The sequence below is a fragment of the Macrosteles quadrilineatus genome, unplaced genomic scaffold (genome assembly GCF_028750875.1).
Source record: "Macrosteles quadrilineatus isolate MER2022 unplaced genomic scaffold, UCM_ALF_1.0 Scaffold_8__2_contigs__length_117827958, whole genome shotgun sequence".
In the NCBI taxonomy this organism is placed as follows: Eukaryota; Metazoa; Arthropoda; class Insecta; order Hemiptera; family Cicadellidae; genus Macrosteles; species Macrosteles quadrilineatus.
In genome coordinates, this window is record NW_026542601.1 from 59,656,750 (window position 1) to 59,671,800 (window position 15,051).

The 15,051-nt window shown below is 34.2% G+C and overlaps 1 protein-coding gene across 2 annotated transcripts in view; it reads left to right on the forward strand.

Moving 5' to 3' along the window:
• The window catches only part of LOC129001570 (WD repeat and HMG-box DNA-binding protein 1), a 34,088-nt gene that overhangs the window by 3,545 nt on the left and 15,492 nt on the right, over positions 1 to 15,051 (forward strand). For both annotated transcript variants that reach the window (XM_054428911.1, XM_054428910.1), the window contains 9 exons: positions 2,119 to 2,301; positions 3,104 to 3,334; positions 5,153 to 5,318; positions 9,528 to 9,646; positions 10,327 to 10,511; positions 10,640 to 10,887; positions 12,936 to 13,073; positions 13,255 to 13,343; positions 14,090 to 14,224. In XM_054428911.1, the coding sequence (XP_054284886.1) occupies positions 2,119 to 2,301; positions 3,104 to 3,334; positions 5,153 to 5,318; positions 9,528 to 9,646; positions 10,327 to 10,511; positions 10,640 to 10,887; positions 12,936 to 13,073; positions 13,255 to 13,343; positions 14,090 to 14,224 (1,494 nt within the window). The remainder of the gene's footprint in view (positions 1 to 2,118; positions 2,302 to 3,103; positions 3,335 to 5,152; positions 5,319 to 9,527; positions 9,647 to 10,326; positions 10,512 to 10,639; positions 10,888 to 12,935; positions 13,074 to 13,254; positions 13,344 to 14,089; positions 14,225 to 15,051) is intronic.

The window sequence follows — 15,051 nt, forward strand, 5'->3', positions numbered from 1 at the left end:
ATGCATCCTTACTGTGTGTGTGTGTGTGCGCGCGCAATTATTGATTTTAAGGCCAAAATCATTATCAATGATTGTGTGGATGAAAATATTGTCTATAGTGTGTGAATCATAGACTTCTTTCATGATAAATTGTATTTTTATGTTCATGAGTTTGGGTAAAACTTTATAAAAATAGGTTTGGTTAAATCCATGGCAGTCAAAGGATGTTATTTCTCAGTTGCACTATTGCAGAATCTTGGTATTTAATTTGGATGTTGAAGTTGATATTCTATCCAGACATTCAGCTTTATTTGAGCAGGTCTTGCATCAGACAATGTTATTACTTTTACAGTAACATTTTCTTTCTTATTTCTACTTGCTATTGTAGATGAAGATATAAAATTATTCAATATTTCTAGTTAGTCTTTGAAATTGACACAATCAAAATGTTATATTAAGAAAGAAAGGGGTATTTTATGACAGGATACTATGTGTGTTACGTTTATAAGTTACTGAATTCAACTTCATTCCTTATTTTAAACCAGTATTCAAATACCTTGTTTCCCCCTGATGCAAGCTAGTTTACTATTCAATTTTAAAAACTGTTTGAGTATACTCCATTAACAAAATTTAGGCCGTTCATGAGGGGACCCGCCACCTTTTTTTGGTTAATGTATTTTGCAGATTGACATTTTGGCTAACTTCAGCTGTTGCTTTTGTTTTTAAAGTAGGATCAAGTGGTGGGGATGGATTTCTTCCCCTAAAAACCGCCTAAATTTTATAAACGGAGTATAATAATTAATAGAACTATACAATGAAGAACAATAATATTATGGGATGAAAACTTGAGAAACTCTTTTTCCATTGTAATGTTTCAACAGGTTGTCCACCGACCGGGAAAACCAGGAATTATGCGTAAATTTCATATTTTACCGGGAATTTTCAATTTTCCGCGATTGTGCATAAAGATGACGTTTCCGTAAGCACGGGAGATGACGATGACGTTTCCGTGACCTCGGGAGAAGACGATGACGTTTCCGTGACTGCGGGAGACGACGATGACGTTTCCGTCACTGTGGAAGACGATGATGATAACCAAACGGGTGCGGGATATATTAGTGATTTTGCGGCGATCGCGCAAGAGGACGATGAAGTTTCCGTGACCCTGGTAGAAGATGATGATGTCCAAAAACTATTTCTCGACGATTATGACTCCGGGAAATTATTAGATATAGATTATACGATTGTAGAAGATGATGATAACTTCTTTGTGACTGCGGGAGACGATTATAATGTTTCCGTTACCCCTGAACAATATCAGGATTTGGCCACGACCACAGAATACAGTGGTAATGTTTCCGTTACTGAGGGAGATATTCAGGATTTTGCAGTTATCACGGAAAACGATGATGGTGTCTCTACAACCATGGTAGATCATCACGATATAACCTCGAGTTTGGCTTGACCTCAAAAATTTCAAAATGGCATACTTTTAGAAAGTTTTATTTTTATATTTTTTGTAATATCTTCATTTACCTCTAACTTGGTATTTATTTAATGTGTTTAGAAGGGTTTAAAAAGTGGCTATGGGAAATTTTTGTAATTTCTGCATTAAATTATTTTTGTAGGCCACTTGAAAAACAACCCATAACTCCATTACATACTACGTGAAAGTACATAAAGACAGGGCTCGGTGTAGTAATCCTTACAGAAAATTTGGTAAAATTAAAATTTTCAGTATTAAGAATCTATTTTTCAGGTGTCGATACGGAGATTCAATACATTTTGGTATTGGCATATTACAATTTTTAAGAAGTTATTGATAAATTGCAGGTTTAAAGATTAGTTTTCAATTTTCTGATTATTTAATCAGTAATATATAAAAATTGCATAGCCTACTTGTGTCAGGCAATATTACGGTAATTATAAATTTTGTTTCATTTACTGAGAATGCTTTTTCCAATAACTAAAATAGCGAACTGTGTTAGCACAAAAACAGCATTGCAGTAGTTGGCGCATAAACACGTTAGAAAGTTTAGCATGAAAAGTACGACCTGAACTACCTGGAATTACTCATGAATTTTTTCTGGTTGGCTTGGTAGACACCCTGTAATCAGTGTGCTTATCCTTATTTTGCAGTTGGTGTCGTGGGATTGTGTGCCCAAGAGCAACTCTTGGCAACGAGCTGAAGCTTACTGTCACACTGCCTGGACACCTGACGGCGCGACGCTGGCCGTACCTTGGGGTGACCAGGTGCGACTGTACCAGCGTGACACCTGGGAGAAAACTGGCACTCTAACTGACTCTTGTCTGGACAAACAGGTAATGGATCGTTGAAATCAGCTGGTGTCATGAAATATTATTAGCATTAGCTATTGAGTTGGGGATGCCACCCAGGCGCATATTTAAACCCAAATATGAGTGAAGGATGAGTGTAGAATGGTGTGAGATGATCTGTGTAGCTTTGTTACTTACTAAGATCAGCTGTTTCATTAGCCAGGATAATTTATATAAATCCCAAAGATCAAGGACAGCGGGTTCCAGTTTCAAACCATCAAAAACTTACTGAATTTTCTCAGGGTTGAATTGAAGATTTTTTGATTATAAATATTGGATGCAATAAATGTATTAAGAATGATTTTTGAAGCTTGTCAATCTTATATTTTTTTTATTGCTGCTTGCTACATAATACATGTATCACAGAGAAAATAAACCTCCATCAGTTTTCTCTATACATCACATTAAAAGTTAAATTTGGAAAATGTTTGATCATCCAAATAATGAGATAACTTAGATCATCTGATCAACCAATGTTTTCAATTTATTCTTAATTTAACTTATTCTACAAAATACCTCAACTGGCTGTTGCTGTATCATGATGATCTGAACACACTGAAGTACCATTATACTGCAAGCGAGTGCAAGATGTTTGCATGCTGCTGTTCTCGAGCCAGCAATGTCCACTGAGCTACTGTCTTTGGTTAAACCACACGGTACATTTAGATTTGATAGTTTACTCTCTACTGTTGGGTTTAATGCTTTTCTTTTTGTTATGAAACTGTGTATGTTCTTTCATTTTTTGGCCTAAATCATGAAGTTCCTTGCTACCCATCTGTTTGTACAGACTTTATCAGTGGTGAAGATATCCCACTGTGGACGTTACCTAGCCGCCAGCACCACCGCAGGACATGTCCTCGTCTGGGGCCTCGGCTCTCGTCGGCTGATCACTTCACTACAAACATCGGAAGCGTTACACATCTGCTCCTTAGATTGGAACCCTCAAATGACGTATATTGCTTTCTGCGACTCTGGAGGAAACTTTGGCTCAGTGGATCTCAATGTTTCCTCCGATCAGGTTAGTTTTACACACTGTTTTTATTTTTACAAATTGTTTCTCTACTTTAAGTCCCTTTTGTTGAACTATTATGTTTTATCAATAAAAATCTGGTAATAAAATATAATCTAAAAATAGATTGATATTTAATGCCATTTATTAACGAGAAACCTCACGATTGATACCTAATTGTAAGATAACCACAGTCAGTGACAAATATCTAGGATACTTACGACCCTAGGTCAAATCCACCCAAGCGAACCCCACCCCTCAGGCGAAATTTCCCTGTGATCTCAGCAAAATTGTGAACATCTCCTATAATCACAGAAGCATCGCTATCATTATCCACGATCATGATTAATTATGAATTTTAGGAAATAATAATTCTATTTTTGTCTCAAAAAATGTCTTGCTAAATGAGGTACTTACACAGTAGAACCTCAGAGGACCGACTCGCCAGAATTATCTGACCATGCCTGCTGAGCTGTATTTTTGTACTGCAAAATACTCTTAACAAACAATATAATCCCACTAAAATCATAATGGTATTGGTAATATAATTCTTCTTAAAATCTCTTTAAGTTTACATTGTGTATCCCTACAATGCCAGAAACAAAACTCAGATTATCTCTTCACACGGTATATTTTTGACTCTTTTAATTTTGGTCTTCTGCATTTTGAACTGTGGTAGTGTGTTTTGAGTTTTGATGTTCTATCTAGAATATCAACTACACAGGCCTGCATTCAATCACTAATGAAGCTGTTTCACAGCTTACAGTGCCATAATTTATTTAATATCCTTGCTGATAACTGGGTAGGTATTTGGATTTATGATCATAATTAGCAGGCCTAAACCTTCATTCTAATGTTGTTCAGTTAGCAAGCACAAAGAAAACAGTTTTTTTTAGTGCAAAGGTTTCTATGAAAGGCTACTAGCTTATTGATAGATACGTACACCCACGCATAATGGTAATCCTCTATCTAGGATAGTCATGAGAATCAACTTAGAGGTACTAACCCTATAGAAGAGGATTTTTTAGTGTCCAATGCACCAAATTACCTCAGCCAAAAGATGGATGAAGTTATAATAGAGAATACTGTTTGACAGAAGACACGGAACAACAGAGAGCCTATAAGCAAGGAGAGGACAGACATTAGGTTTGTATAAGAAAGAAACAAAAAACACTGGAAAGTACCATAAAACACGTTCTCCAATCGTACATAGTTGAATCTGAAGTTGGTGGTGGACTATGAAGAAGCAGTCTCCATTCACCATCCCTACATAACTACGCAAAGCCTTAGCTTTTGAGGGGATGATTTGATGACATTTTAATCAATACACAAACATAATTATTTACAATCATAAGTTTGTAGGTTTACCTTATAGTTTTCACTTCCATCTACATTTCGCAACATGTGTGGCATCATCAGGAGTAAAGTTTATAGTTACATAATTTCCAAAACAACACTACACTATGCGTTTACATTGGTCAGCAGATGATTTACAGTGAAGGCATAGCAACCCGTGTGTGTGCGTAATGGTGATGTTATTGGTCAGCAGATGATTTACAGTGAAGGCATAGCAACCCGTGTGTGTGCGTAATGGTGATGTTTGTCTCTGTCTGTTTTGGCTTGAGGTATGGTTGGAGGGTGATGGGATGGGGGTGAGATAGTGATGTTAGAACCCTAACTTCTATGACTGTGGTGTTGCCAGTCCCCCGCAACGCTGCCACATTGTTTTTTTTCTCTCCTGTCTCTGAGTTAAGTATGATTTCCCATGATATGCGGCACTACTGTAGCCAATAACTTAAAACATAAACAAGTGTATTCCTTCACCAGGGTGAGGAGTTGAAGAAACCAGAAGACATCCCCATGGGAGACCCTATGTTTGTAGACTCTGATGATGAGGATGGTGAAAATGTGATATCCTTGGATAAGATCAAGAATGAGTCTGGCTTCTTGGGCGATGGTTTGGAAGACGATGATGCTAAATCAAGCATTAAAGGTATTGATTTGTTTTTGGGACTGTTATTGTTAGAATTTATATATACCCTAATATATGCTGTTTTTGGGAATTTAAATCTTATCTTCTTGGATAATTTCCCCAAGATAATACTCAGATTTCAGTGTTGGTTTGCCTTGTCTAGTGTTTTATTGTGAATGAAATTAAAAATAGCTATATTGAGGCGAAGTTACGACTCGTAAGTTCTCTTTTTCTTTCACTTAACATAAAGAACCAAGAGCTTTATTGTCGTTGACCTTTTACAAGGAATAGATAGTCAATAGAAATAAAGACTAAAACTAGAAAAAATAGTGGGTTATAAATTAAAAATCAATATTAACTTTAGACACTAAATACTCTGTTATACAATAGTATGGATCTTTGATGAGCCACTCAAACATTTTGGACTTAAACCTATTATAATTTATTTTTGTAAAAAAATACAACCGACTTCAAACGCTTTAAAAAGAATGAAATAATTTCAATAAAGTAAACTTTTGTATTAGGTAAGCTCATGTATTTTAAGTCGGCGCGGCTCTATGATGATTTTTGATACAAAATTGAAAGAGGGTGTCCATATTGCAGGTGACTATCTATAACTAAAGGTGTTAATCTGCATGTCTTTTTCATAGTTATGCGTTAAGTGTTATTTTATTACCGTAATCAGAGATCGGCATTAGAGTGGTATTAACGATTATCTTTAAAAATCGTATAACGCATTTAAATGTTTTTTAATTGGAAAAGTAACGTTTTAATACTAAACTAGCTTCTTTTCCCTATCATAATATCAAACTAAATTATTTTCCTATTCATATAGAACATTTGTGTGTGTTATTTTCATAATGCATTTATTCTGAAGTAGGCCTAAACATAAAATACAAGAAGATATTTCCTTTAATATATAAACAAAACAGTTCAGTATGTTTTTTTTTATATATTTATGTTAAGTTATCCAGCTACAATTTATTAATTTTCAAAATACACACACAATATTTAGTTTCAATCATATTTGCAGTTTAAGCCGCACCGACTTGAAATACGTGAGCATGCCTAATACAAAAGTTAACTTTATTGAAATTATTTCATTCTTTTTAGAGCGTTTGAAGTCGGTTGTATTTTTTTACAAAAATAAATTATTTCATGATTTTTAGTGACTGTATAAGTTTTTATATATTAAATACTTGAGGATTTTTGATAAGCAAAACTGTTTGACACAATCAAAAGTTCCACAGAACAATCATTATTTTAAAACTGCTTGAGTCACCTGTTCAGGTTACATAATCAATGGGTATGAAAATAAACATTTTTAGATATTCCTTAAGAAGGAAAGAGTTGTCCATTACATTAGGCCTAATGACAAACTAATTGTCTTTTCTAGATACATTGACATGTCAGACATCATCGTTTCCTGCAATCGGTGTACTTCTACATTATAAAAAGAAATACAGTAACGTCTCAAGCCTTATGGAATGAAAGTTATTCCTCAGCTACCAGCACTAAAAAATCCCTCAAAAGTGGAAAATTGGTCGTTAACACGTATAGTACCTTTGGAAAATATTATATAAAAGATTGGTTCAGCTTAAAGTGGTGTAAGTCATGTAGGGGGTTTTGTTTGCTCAAGATATAGCCTAGTCGAAATTGCAAATCATCTTCCTCTAAGACTTTCCAAAGCAGGCATAATAGTATTGATATGATATAGTAACTGGGTAGAGAATATTAATAAACATTCCACATCTGCAAATGAAATATGTATATGAAAGATTGGTTCAGCTAAAAGTGGTGCAAGCCATGTAGGTGGTTTTGTTTGATCAAGATATAGCCTAGTCGAAATTGCAAATCATCTTCCCCTAGGACTTTCCGAATCAGGCATAATAGTATTGATATGATATAGGCCTAGTAACTGGGTAGAGAATACCAATAAACATTCCACATCTGCAAATGCATGTTTAGTAATTAAAATATTTATCACTTTTAAGACAATTGACGATTATGCACTGTCACACTTCTTCGGTCGTGTAAGGAATAATTGCATTTAATTTATATTTAGACCTGTTTTACGAATGCTTTGGTTTTCACAATACACCTTTATTTGTCAATATCATACAGCTATTCACTGAAACATATATGTTTTTGTAAGTCAGAATATTCAATACTAATAACAGAATTACTGTATACACAAATCAGGTGAAACGTTAAAATACATTTTTTATAGTAACCAAAACAAAATGCATTTTTCTCAATGTAATTCAAAGGCTCCATGGCAAGAAATAGTTTATTGATCAGTGAAGCAACTGTTTTATGAAGAATTGTCTGTAGCTTCATTTAAACGGTTTCAACTAACAGCTGTAGGAATGTTATTATTATTTATTGCCTTCTCTGCACAAATGTAAACAATCTGCACAAATGTAAACAAAACAAATGTTGAATATTTAAGGTTTTCAGAATATTTCACCGAAACAAATATTATACTTAAACATAATATATAAGGTACCAAATAGAAATTTTCCTGGTTATTTTGGTGGTGGAACCACACTGATCGGTAAAAGAATCACAGAGAAATTGGTGAACATACATAGAAAAAAAAAGACATCGCCACAAACAAATTGAGAACCTCCTCCTTTGTTGGTAGTGGGGAAGTCGGTTAAAAAGGGACCAGTTTTGCTGCCAGACCTAATTTACTAAAAACTCGAATGCAATTTATTTTATGGCAGTTATCTTTTTGGCCAATCTACGGGTAGGGATTTCTATATTTGATTTGCCTCTTGTATTGTAGGAGTGTATACTCTCTCTACAAATGAATTGATAAGATTATATTTAGTGTAGAGGAGTAAGTGAAAAATATACAAATTTACCATGGTCATAATATTTTTAATGTTTATAAAAAGAAGTCGACAGCTATCCACAGGGCCAGCCCCACAGATTGTTCGTATCACTTTTTTTGCAATAAAAGAATTTCATGGGTGTGGGGGGAGTGTCCCCATATAATAATCATGTAAGAAATATGCGATTTAAAAAAACCAAAATAAGTAATCCGAAGGTATTCATTACTAACAAAATCTCTGAGTTTCCAAATTAGATAATTTACTCTAGAAATTTTTTTGCATGTGATTTCTATGTGACTTTGCCAATTTAATTTTGAATCAATTAGGACACCTAATAATTTTATTGATTTTAATTCATTGTTAAGTGGGGATGGACTCAAAAGAATTTGCTGTGCCATCCAAAGTAATACTATTCTGTTTCATAAATAAACAATTAACAAACATTTTAAATTATTAAGTTCAATAAAATGAAATAGTGAGTAATATTTAGCACTTTTGTTGTCAGTTTATATGCTCACTCTTATCCACTGCTGCTTTTTGCTTTGAAAATATGTCGTCAAAATAGCCAAGTAATAAGACCAATGAACAGATTGATTACAAATAGTTCCTGAAAAATCTGAATTTGCAAAATAACATTCACCGGAGATTATTTACCGACCAATCTGATATATCTTTAAACTCACTTGAAAACCTCTCTCGTTGGAAATTCCAAGATATTCAGATAGTGATTCAAAATATGTCTTACTGTCAGGAAAATTCAATTAAATTGAGGAACTGCCAACCCTCGAACTATTTACCACCAGGGAAACATTACAGGAAATGTTGGTATTACTATTCCAGTCATAGGGAAGTTTTGTGAAATCCCTTCACTTAGGTTCACCAAATTGCCCAGCAGGTCTCCAATCTATGTTGTATGAAGTTAAGGATGTAACATAGAACACAAGGTCCTAGGTTTTAATGATTTTTGGGAGGATAGCAGGCTTACCTGAATGGGAAAGAGTCCAAACTGGTACAGGATACACAAAACATTAGAATATTTCACTTTCACTGACAACATTTTCAACTAAGGAAAAGAGTTTTCTTTAGGCAATATGGACCTTCAAGATATTGGACCTAAATAAAACTCTCACTTCCTTAGTTGAAAATGCTCTCAGTGACAGTGGAATAATGTTTTGTGTATGTATATAGTGTAAAGCTTTGTGTATCCTGTACCAGTTTGCTTAAGCCTGTTATGTTGGATGAAGTTATCCTCAGGTATCCGTTTAAAAAAATAGAAGTGAAGTTTTGATCCCCATAGCATACACAAGTGCACTAGATAACCATGAAAAATGTTACCTAATCCTATTTTGCTACTTTCGTTCACCTCGGTATGATCTTGTATTGATTCTAGGCACAGAAGAGGAAGGGAGACAGAGTCGACAAAGTGAGATTCGTCCGAGTGTCAATATAGACCTACAACCTCCCTTCCAGCCATCTTCTACACCTGTCAGTCTCCAGTATCGTTACATGGTGAGTGTACCATGGATACACCACTTTGATACTTAAAAAGTTAAAACCATCTAATGCATGGAGGATTTAAGTGTTGAATGTTGTTGAATGTTGGTTTTAAACTTTCAAGCTTCATTAAGAAAACTCCTCTAATCTTGTCAATTTTTTTTTTTCAAATGCAAAGATAAAATACACCTAAAATTCATAGTGTGATAAGATCTTGATAAAAATGTATGAAATATTTTGACTCGCTTTTTATTGATTGACGTCAATAGTTTAATATTTTTTAATCAAATTTGTATCCAGTTTAGAAAGCATTAATAATTGCTTTAGTGTTAGTTATTAACTCCTAATTGGTTCTGAATGCTTCTACATTTGTGTTTTCAGCTACATTTTATCATATTATTAGGCTCATTAGTTTGCAATTTTCCTGTTACAACACCCATAAATGAATTTTTTTAGACATTGGATGAGATTAATCCTCAAAGTATCTGGTAATGCACTCTTAGTATCTTTCAAGACCAAAACGCTTATTATTGGTCTAAAAAGTTACATACCACTGAAATCTCCTGCTATTGTAGAAACCTAACAATTTATGCCATAAATCCTATTTTGAAACCCGTGAGACTCTTCACCACCATTCACAATTGCAGACTCAATTTATGGTTCAAAATTTTTTATAAGAACTGGGGTTTTTGTAGGTGTGGAACGATGTAGGAGTTGTGAAGCAGACCAACGTGGAGGAAGAGACGGCTATAGATGTAGAATTCCACGATACTAGCCTTCATCACAACTTCCGAATGGGCAACGAGGCTGGTCACACTCTTGCAGCGCTCAGTAGTGAAGCTCTTGTACTGGCGTGTGAGGCTAGTGAAGACAATCCAAGGTAATAAACGAGCCAAGAAGTCAAGTTTAAGAATTTCTTCAGACATTTATTTGTCATCATATTTGGTCCGACAAGCACTTTTAATTTTTATAACACAAATTCACCCACATGCTACTCCTGTTTTTCAGCAAGGTGGTGTGTGTCTTACTGAACGCGTGGGATGGCACAAAAGAGTGGTCAGTGGTGCTCCCTGGTGAGGAGGAGGCGATGTGTGTTGCCGCAGGAGAAGGCTTTGTGGCAGTTGTGACGGACACACGGGTGCTCCGAGTGTTTACGACCTGTGGCACTCAACGCGAGATCATATCACTGCCTGGACCAGTTGTTAGCATGACTGCACAAAGACACTGGCTGACAGCTGTTTATCACTCCGGCACTGGTAAAGTAAACAGCTTGCTTATTTCATGTGTGAAGGGATCGTAGTATAGTGGTGAGCACTTTTTTGTCTAAAAATGCCGTGCGATTTCGCAACTGTCGTTCGTTTCTCAATCAAATCACGATATCATTTATACTATCGATTCGATTGTAGTTGTCATTGTCGTTTGTTACAGATCTGTCAGAGGCTATTGTGATAGGGACGAAATGGGAGGCAGATATCATCTAATATAAAATTAAACTGTCATAACCTAATCTAACTAACCAAACTTGCTGTTGGTTAGTTGAAAAAAATGAAAAAATGAAATTGAGGTTTCCTAATCAAAAAATAGTTCTGTTCATGAAATAAAATTATAAATGCCTCAAATTCTAACAAAAGATGTACAGTTAAGAAGTAATCACATTCTAAGCAAGATCTTTGACAAAAAGTTAGTGTCACCGGTGGGATTAGATCTGATTACCTCTTGGGCATGAGCTGATAACTCTTTCCAGTACACCACGAACACCGATGGCAACACTTCGTAGTAGCAAAAAATGTTCGATTCAAAGCAATGATTTGGTTCAAAAGATTTTCGATTCAAATCGATGCAACTTGATTTGAAGCAATACAGCATTTTTATATTAATACTTGTCAATGGAGTGAAATAACATAGGCTGATTAAAATTTACCACATTTATATAATGCAAATTTTTGTTGATGTGGTATTAGGCCTATTCAGTATTTATACATATGACAACATGAATTTTCGGGGACAAAACATTTATTTTCAATCATATATTAGTATTAGAAGAACCTGTATTGCTGGAAATGTAAGTGAGCTACTTTACTTGCCTATTTCATAATGTTAACTTGCAGAATCATATTGTTAAGCATGTTACCTATTTTATAATATTGATTTTACAAATAAAGATATGTTTTGGGTTTGGTGTAAACAAATAAAAACATTTGCAAGGTTTATACTGAAACTTTCGATTTGATTACATAAAAAAGATAAAATTAGAAGATAGAATCAGACCTACAAAATACAAGGTATACATAGCTTGAGACCTAAAATAATACCAAATTTATCAGTCTAAAAGATCAGTTTTACTAGTTAAGTATCAAGTAAAAATTTTTCAGACTTGTGTTATTTTTAGAATGATTTTGGAGTGAATTGTTTTGGCTACCGGTATGTTTACAGAAGTAAAACATGTATCACACTGCTTACACTTAACAAAACTTCTCATCATTTGCAATGTCATAACAAATAATTATAAAACAATTAAAGCAATATTTACAAGCAAAGAATTAATATATAAGAAGGCCTTCGCAAAAGAAACTGAACAACGCGCTGCTGTATTGCGGGTATTGCATTGACTTTCTGCAGGCGTTTTTCGTGTATGGATACTGACTCCCTCATGAATCAAATTGTTTTTTGATCACCACTGAATCGAATCGTAATTTCAATGCATTTTCGATGCCTCGCACACCTCTAAAAAAAAGCAAGAAAAGTAGTTAGTAAAATTTTTTAAAAGTAGTAAGCGTAGCAGACTTTTCTGCCTAGTGTCATTAACTTTATGATACTGAGTATAAACATCACATATTTTTATCTAAATGGACATAGTTAAATGGGTCACTCAAAGTGTAGCTATAGTATTTTCCGTTAGTTTTTGTTACTGTAAAAGATAGCTTACTATAAGTTGTCCTTTCAGTTGGATTAAAAATGTTACATATTCCTCATTAATCAGTTTGAGTGCACTCTGTTTTTGGCTTGATTCAGCTATGTTTATCTTGACTCTAAAACTGTCCACAACTTATAAGTGAGAATGTGAATGTAGCTCTATTCATAGTTAAAGGTAGTGTTAATAATATGACGACATTGCAAGCTGAATTATTTTAAGCCCCTGACGGACTGATTTTCGCTTGACAGAAAGTTAAACCAGGATAATCCACTGTGAGGACGAGTCATAGCTGAAACGTTATAATTTAGTATGACCACTAATCAAACAGCTCTGAGGCCAATCATCATGAACGTTATTAACGTAAGCATTTTTGTATCCAATTTGATTCAGGTCTGGACGGAGATCAATGTATGAGCTACCTGCAGTTGTGGCTAGGAGATGGTGATACTCTCATACGACCAACTTCCTCCAGACCTCTACCCCTCACCCCTCGATCTCGTCTGCGCTGGATAGGCTTCTCAGAAGAGGGTGAGTTATTTAAAATAATCTCTTTGAATCTATATTTGGTTGTTATTTTGTGCATAAGTTATTATCACAATCTGCAGTAATTTTGTTCTAGTTGGGGTTTTCATTTATGATTAAATTGACATTAGGTTATTTTTCAAAGTTTTGATTCACCAAAGTACAGTAAAATGAACTGTGTTTTCAGGATCACTTTGTTCCTTGGACACTGCAGGAGTCTTGCGTAAACTCACTCCGTCCTCTAACTGGACTCCCATATGTAATGTGGATGAACAGGTAAGAATCTCTTTGAATTTTAACGAGTTTTTCAAATTTTTACTTCAACAAAATTATCATTCTTTACAGTTAATTAAAGTAATAAACTCTCTCAATGAATTGCAAAAATGTAGTACCTACAGTATTCGTGGTTTTTGCACAATTTAATTATTTTCCATGGGGAACTTTAATTTGGACTATTATGAACTTTCCAAAGCTTAAGATAGTAAATGAAATGGGTTGTCCATAGATTAATGTCTCCAACAGGCTCCTTGCTCCAATGTTGTTAAGAGTTGTACTAACAATAATTGTCTAAATGCAATTTTTGAACATTTTGGAATCTGGCATATTTAGGTAGTTTGAACATAAAATTTGACTATGGAGATAGTCCTAGACTTTCCATTGCCATGTTAATTGTTGTCGGTTTCAGAATGGAAATAGCCCTAATTGAATTAAGCCACCGACAGATAGCGGTGAACATTATTACTTATTTCTGTTGTATTCTATGTTGTAGTACAAGGGAGGAAATATAATTTTGAATGAAGTGAAAAATATACTACAGCTGTCATTCAATTTTATAAATCAGATTTGAGATCCTAAAACCTAATGAAACTTCTTTCAGTAGATCAGTAATTGAAAATATTCACAATAATCATTTAAACAACATACTCTACTAACATCGAACTTTAATCCAAGAGCAATGAATGTCTAAGAACTGGAAATACTGTATTTCTAACTGATTTGAGTGATTTGCCTCATGATTGCAGTGCAAGGGCAAGTCGGACCACTACTTTGTGGTTGGTGTATGTGAGAAGTTCCAGACAGTAAGGGGTGTGTTGTGCAAGGGTGCGTTCTACCCTCCAACCTTCCCCCACCCAACTGTCTCTGAAGTGTCTTGGCTGGTAAGTTCTTCTCAATCACTCTATCAACCTCATTTTGAAACTTTCTTATGGGTTTGATTGTAAATTTAGATTTAAAATGTTTATACCTGGTGACCGTAAATAACTCGATGTTTAAAAAATAGGCTAAGTATTATTAAGTTTAGGGATGGGCGAGTAGTGTTTTTTTGAGTCGAGTCGAGTAATTAGCCCTAATTCTCGAGTATCGAGTCGAGTAGTTCACGAGAAAATCAACAATTTTATTTTACATATATTCCATCTTCATTTTTACGAACAAAGCATTTCTCAATTTCTCACCAAAAATAGACCTGGTTAAAAACTTTTATACCATATAAAAAAACACAATATGTGTGTATCAAAATTATATTTTGGTGTTAAAGGTTTATTATTAATTGAAAAAAAAATTGCAAAAATATGGAACTAAGTGTTTATTTTAAAATAGGCCTACTGTAAATGTTTGAATTTGACTAAAGCATGAGATCTAATAAAGTTTCCTCTAATTTATAAATAGGCTTATAAGTATTTATCTAAGTCATTTCTCAGTTTTTGTATTTATTTGAAATTCCATGAAATTGTCTTAGTTAACTCATTAGTTTATAATTTTTTTTTTATTACGTACCTAGCCTACATCTTGGTCTACAAATACTCTTTGTAAGGTAAGTTTTTTCCCCCAAGTGAGTAAAAACTAACTTCCTATATAATGACATTTTCTCACTAATTATATTTCTTCAAAATTTGTTTAACTATGAAAAAGTCACCAAGTCTAGCTGAAAACATAATCATAAATGAGGATATTTTTGAAATACTGAATAACTAATCAAACAAAATTT